The 6,000-nt window shown below is 40.4% G+C and overlaps 1 protein-coding gene across 1 annotated transcript in view; it reads right to left on the bottom strand.

Annotated features, from left to right (window-relative positions):
• tncb (tenascin Cb) overlaps positions 1-6,000 on the bottom strand; it is a 57,676-nt gene that overhangs the window by 33,188 nt on the left and 18,488 nt on the right. The window contains exons 4-6 of the mRNA XM_008280609.1: positions 4,612-4,875; positions 4,408-4,523; positions 3,720-3,873 (exon numbers count right to left, since the gene is read on the bottom strand). Coding sequence (XP_008278831.1) covers positions 3,720-3,873; positions 4,408-4,523; positions 4,612-4,875 — 534 coding nt within the window. The remainder of the gene's footprint in view (positions 1-3,719; positions 3,874-4,407; positions 4,524-4,611; positions 4,876-6,000) is intronic.

A 6,000-nucleotide genomic window follows, 5' to 3' on the forward strand; every position in this document is an offset into this window, starting at 1 on the left:
CAGAAACACTTGCAACTGTCTCTCAGGTAAGTCATGTTTTGTATTTGTTTGTTTGTATTGTAAAAACTAGAAGTGAACTATTTGTTGGCAGAGTGTAATCATTTCACTGGGAACACATACATTCATTATGTTTGTTTGCTGGGAGAAATGTGGGTACAGCAGAAATCAACTTACACATTCATTTGCAATCTGATAGCCTACCATAGCCAGGTCTATCTCCGCGGGGCTGTGTCAGCACTAGAGAATGGACTGACACAGCCTCATTATCATCCTGTAAGCTCTGGACGGTAGGTTGCTGGGAAATGCCAGGAAGAAAGACCTAAAATCTATACATAAGCTTGATGGCAAACTGATTCTCTCTGCTAACCAACTGAGAAGAGAAAGGACACTGCTCAACTGGACCTGACCTGACCTCATTTTTATGCACATGTGCTCTGTATACTATAGTAAAAATACAGGTGCCACAGGAGGAACTTGGCGTAACAAAAGTCAGCCCTTTATGACTGAATTACTGAGATGCCAATCTTTAGTTTTTCAATGTTACATATGGCCACAATGCTCTGCCATTCTTCATAGACAATTATTTCAGCTGCTCTTTACTGGAGGGATTGTGTTGCTCTACCTATACAATATCACAAAGGTGTTATATTGACTTAAAGTCAGGTGTCAGGTTATAGTTTTCACTTTTTTCCTCTTTAGAAACTCTTGCGTGATTAATATAGCCAGTATTTTGGTATATTCACAGCCATTCACGCTGTGTGAGTGTCTCTCCCGCACCTTTTGCAGTCTTGCAGCCTCATATTATCACACTCACACCTTTGTGCTTCACTGTCAGGACTATGCATTCACTGTGGCAGTCCTGGCAATGAAGCACAAAACATGATGGATCCCATCTGAGCCAAACAAATGCATTTAGGCTCTTCTGACCAAAGAATGTACTCCCAATCTTCAACAGGCTTTTTTTTCATGGTCTTTAGCAAAGACTAATCTTGTGGTTTTGTCCCATAAAGCAAGCATGGGCTTTTCCTTTGACCATGTCCATAGAAGCTGACATTATGAAATGTCCTTTGCACTTCACAGCTCAATGCAAGTGGTGCACTGTTTCGCCTGTTGTTTCATTGTATGAGGATGGCGTGGCAGCTCTGACTAGTGGTACCGTAGCTGGTTCTACTGCTCCTGATGACAGCTGCAACAGTATTTAAATCAAACTTTAGTTTGTTACAGATCTTCTTGTATTCTTTTTTTAATGTATCATGATCAACTTTTTCAAATTCACTGACAATTCTTTTCAGTGTGGAGCCATGATGCAGACATTCAGATAGACAGGCCATAAGTCTAAAACTGACAAAGCTGTGGTGTCCACAAGTCATTTTATAACAATGGTGTATCTAATTTAGTTTCAGTGAGCACAGGTGTATTCACTCTTGTTGCATTGGGTTTTATTTTTTTACTCTGTGGGCTTCATTTGCAATTTGTTGTTTACATCACAGTTAACAGTTCATTTAAGAAAAAAAAAAAAAAAAATTCTTGTCCTTTACATTTTGCTCGCCAGACGGAACCAGTACCAGTCATTTACCAGCTCTACTCTTACTGCTGGTTGTATAAGAAAAATGTAGAGTAGGTCTCAAATGGTATTTTATGGTATTTTCATGCAGATCATTTTCATACCATAAATAAGCAAAGAAAAGGCCTGACCTGTTTCTGAATGGCGCTGCCATTTATTAAACTTTGTGCTGAATGTGGTGAACATTGCTGTGCCTGTTGAATTTGCTCTGTTGAAAGAGAAGTCTCCCTGGGGTAGCAGCTAGCACAGTTTAAGTTTCAGCCTGAGAAGTCAGACACGGAGCCTTACTTTTAAACAAAATACACATTTAACAACTTCAAGCAGAGTTGGAGCAGCGTTTTAACCTACCCCACAGCCAAGACACCTAAAAATAGTCCAGTGTTTGGTGGCTGGTCTGGCAGGTGAAGTCTTGAATTTAACCCTGTTTAATCTCTTTATATTGATCCCCAGCTCTGAGCTCGTCAGTCTTACAAGCCTTGGGGTTTTATAGCCTGATAGAGCAATTGAGATGTCTCATAACTTGCCAATAGAGCTGGAAACCCACAGCTGTTTTTACTGCTCCCGTTAAATCACAACAATTCAGTGACATTTAATGAGCTAATCACTCAGGGTAGACATGTCAGTCTCTTTTCAATACTCGCAGGCAGCAAGATGGATAATGCAGATACAGGAACCAATGAACCTATGCAAGGTACAAAGGTGACAACCTGTTGTTGCATTTAACACTGACAGCTCTAAGTGATAATTTATTCTACAATAACTTCCATTTCAGGAAGTCACACTCTCTCAATCTCCAACACTGGCTCCAGATGTTGAAAAACGAATTCAGACTTACTCTCCTGCAACTGTCCTATAACAGTGACTGTTTGATGTATATCCTAATCTTTTAGCCCTGGAGTTCAATTTATTGCTGTGCTTTTCTGGAATCCACCAGTCAATGGTAAAACCCTTTGTTGTAATGATATGTTTCAAAAAATCCTGCTGGGTTTGAGGGGGCACGGGGGGACAAACTATGTACATGTATCAAGAGTGATAAGCTCGGGCAGACCAGCAGTTTAGGACATACTGTTTCTCATGTCTATCACCTGTTTTCATCTACCCTTTCATCTCTCACTTCGCCTGATGATTTCCAATGCAAGCTTTATGTGTATATATATATATATACATCCGACTTTCCATTTGTTGTCTCAAGGCAATTTTGCCCAGTAAAGACAAACAATTCTCAATGAAAAAATGTAACCCAACCAAGAACAAGGGAAGACATTTGTGCAGTGGACAAAGGCAGCAATAAGACAGCACCCAACAATTTTACCAGGATCTGGGAGAAACAACAGAACAGAGGTAAAACTGAGTGAAAATTGGACTGACATTCTCCAGGTGCCAAGTGTAAGTGTTGAAAGTGGAAATAGAGCCATTCTGTGTCAGTACTACCAATTTTTTCAAACTTACCCACCTCGAAACCAACAATTTTCACTTAAATAATAGAGCAAGTTTTAGGGTTCAAAAAGGGAATGTAGTAAACCTATCATTAGGTTATGAGGACAGATGTGTACTTACTCGACAGGGCTCTGGACAGTCATTTCATAGGGATTTTTGTCAGATACATTCAGAAAATGGTGGAAAAAACACTGAGAGGTCACAAGTGTTTTTTTTGTTTTTTTTCAAGTATATACAGCCATTGCTCAATGAGTACCAAAGATATTCTAATAATATTCTTTCTGCTAGTTTTCCTGACTAATAATAATAATAATAATAATAATAATATTGTAGCATATTGGTCTTTTGGATAGGATATACATTTTACCAGTCAACAGAAATGTGGACTGTATAGCTGCAAGAAAATGTTTGCAATGTATAGTCCTGTATTACATCAACTACCACAATTAGCAGTATTCACCCAAGTTGTTTTCATGTACCAAATACAGAATGCACAATATTTTGTAAGAAATAAGTTCAAAAGCGTAACTAGAGAGTTATAGCTATTTTATGTGTTCTGTTACAGTGAAGTTGAAATAGAAGTTGTCATGCCTTAACTCAGTGTTTTTTCTAGACCAGCAAACTGAGTAGATGTTCACCATCTTGCAAAAAATCTCTTCCAGTGAGTGTAAAACAAAAGACTGATAAGCCAATTAGCACCATGAATGTATACACTTACTTGTAACTACATTCTTGGAGGCAGGCGGTCCACGCTTGTTGTTCTTCACCACCTCCAGTTTGACCTCATACTCCTGGCCTGGACCCAACCCAGACTGCTCAAAGGTGGTCTCTGGTCGGCCAAGGGAGTTAAGGATCTCACCATCCTCCTCTTTCTGCCAGCACCGAGAAAACACCAGTCATCACACACTACAAAGACTAGTCAGGGTATAATGTGCGGAGTGAGCTGAAAAAAACAGCCAAATCATACATAAAGGCATTCTGGGTGGCGTTTGGACTTAAGCGTTGACAGGGAATTTGGTTTAATAGAGTGTGGCTTTTAGCAGATCCCAGTAGCAGTGTTTGGAAAGGTTTCTATGAGCACTCAGAAAGGAAAATAAAGCCTTAAACAAAGTAACATTCACTCTGTGTTGTACGCTCATTGGAGCTGTCAGGACTTGCTAACAGTTTTAACTGCTGTGTTTTCGCCTTCTGGCTTGGCTAAACTATTTTCCAGTGGCTACTCACCCTGATCCTCGTGTATGCACATTAGGCGATTACTAAATTTTAAGTAGGGGGTCTACAGTGGGTCATATATAGTTTCCACCAGATCAAAATGTGGATAATAACCAAGGTTGTGGTAGGTTCTTGGGTTCAACTATCTCCTGGAACATAGAGGCTCAATTAACATTTTGGGCAGCAGCACTCACCGTGTTTCTGAAGATGAGGTTCCAACCATCGAAGGGAATGTCTAACGGGTCCCACTGCACCTCAACTGATGTCTCCCGCACTGACTTGAACTTGAGTCCTTCAGGCTCAGGAAGATCTGACAGGGAAAATGGGAAAGTATGAAAACAGCTCATTTAAATTTATTCACTCCATTTTAGAAACTGCCACAGAGTGCTTTCACTTACGTGTCGCCACCCTAGCGCTGACTGGAACACTTTTCTTGTTGCTGAGCACAGCATACACACTGATCAGATACTCCACGCCGGGCTCAAGCTCCCTAACAGTGGCTATTTTCTGGTCACCAGGAACACGCATGTCCAGCTCCAGACCTCCTGGGGCCGTGGGCACATAGGTGATCAGGTACTCGGTCACACGCATTTCGTTTTCCCAGGACAGGTCCACGGTCTCTGGAGTGACCTCCACCACTGTTAGGTCCTTGGGTGGTGAGACTGTGGAGAGACACTGAAAATCACTGGTCCATACCAACATTGCAAACGTCTTGCATAAAAGTAAAAAATGTGAGTGTTCATTGACTAAGACAAACTAACTTGCTGAATACTTGTAAAGAAGGTGGAACTGTGAGAGATAACATGAAATTGAATATTCATGGTTCCAAAAGCTTGGGACAATCTAAAACAGACCCAAGGAAAATGTACCTTATTCCAATAAACAAGGAGAGACCTGAGCTGAGGGGGACCTGCCCCACATTGATCCAACAATAATTACAGGCAATCAAAAATTCAGTCGACCCTAACAGAGTCAGAAGTGCACCATCCAGATGATGTGTCAGCAGGTTTTCTCTCCAAAGTGGGCTTGCCTTTTTTTTTAAACAGGATGAAGCTCTGAAATTGAGGTGATGTCTGAACCCCTCTGAATCCCAATCCGTTTCTGGGAGTTTCCTCGCTGTGGGCTCATTTTCCACTGTAACATAAAATTCTGCACCTCTATGGAGCTGATGTAGAGAGAACTTACAGCTGCATTTCCTTCATGATTTATTTTACAAAAATGTAAAATCCTGAAATCCATATGATCAACATGTTTTCAAGTGGCAGTGTCAGATGTTACCAGTAGTGGAAAAAATGGTGGCTCTACATCCTACACACATTTTACGACTTACAGTTTTAATTTGTTTCCATACTTGTCTTGTATCTGCTGTATTCATTTTTTGCAGAAAATATTGCTAACCTGGATATTGAGTACAAGATTCTGAGACAACACTCCCTAAATTTTGACATAGTAGGCCATGTAGCTTTAAAGCTGTTATTGCTATTTTTCCCTAAATACAGTCGTGACTCGATAATTCGACACTAAATATAAAAACCTTCTTTTATGTCGTATAGCAAGGCTGTCGGATTGTCAAGATGGAGGTCGAGATACAAGGAGGACTTGATGCTTGAAGGGTAATTTATTGTTAATATTTATTTTTTATAGTTGTTATAATAACTAGTGTATTGTTAGAACACTAGGCATCGCTGGATTTCACGCCTAATTGACCGGTGTGCTTGTGCAGGTTCCAGACACTTAAACCGCGTGGCTGTGTTCAGACCATAGACTGTATAAAAGATGGACGTAGC

This window comes from Stegastes partitus, unplaced genomic scaffold (assembly GCF_000690725.1).
Source record: "Stegastes partitus isolate 25-593 unplaced genomic scaffold, Stegastes_partitus-1.0.2 Scaffold202, whole genome shotgun sequence".
NCBI classification, from domain to species: Eukaryota; Metazoa; Chordata; class Actinopteri; family Pomacentridae; genus Stegastes; species Stegastes partitus.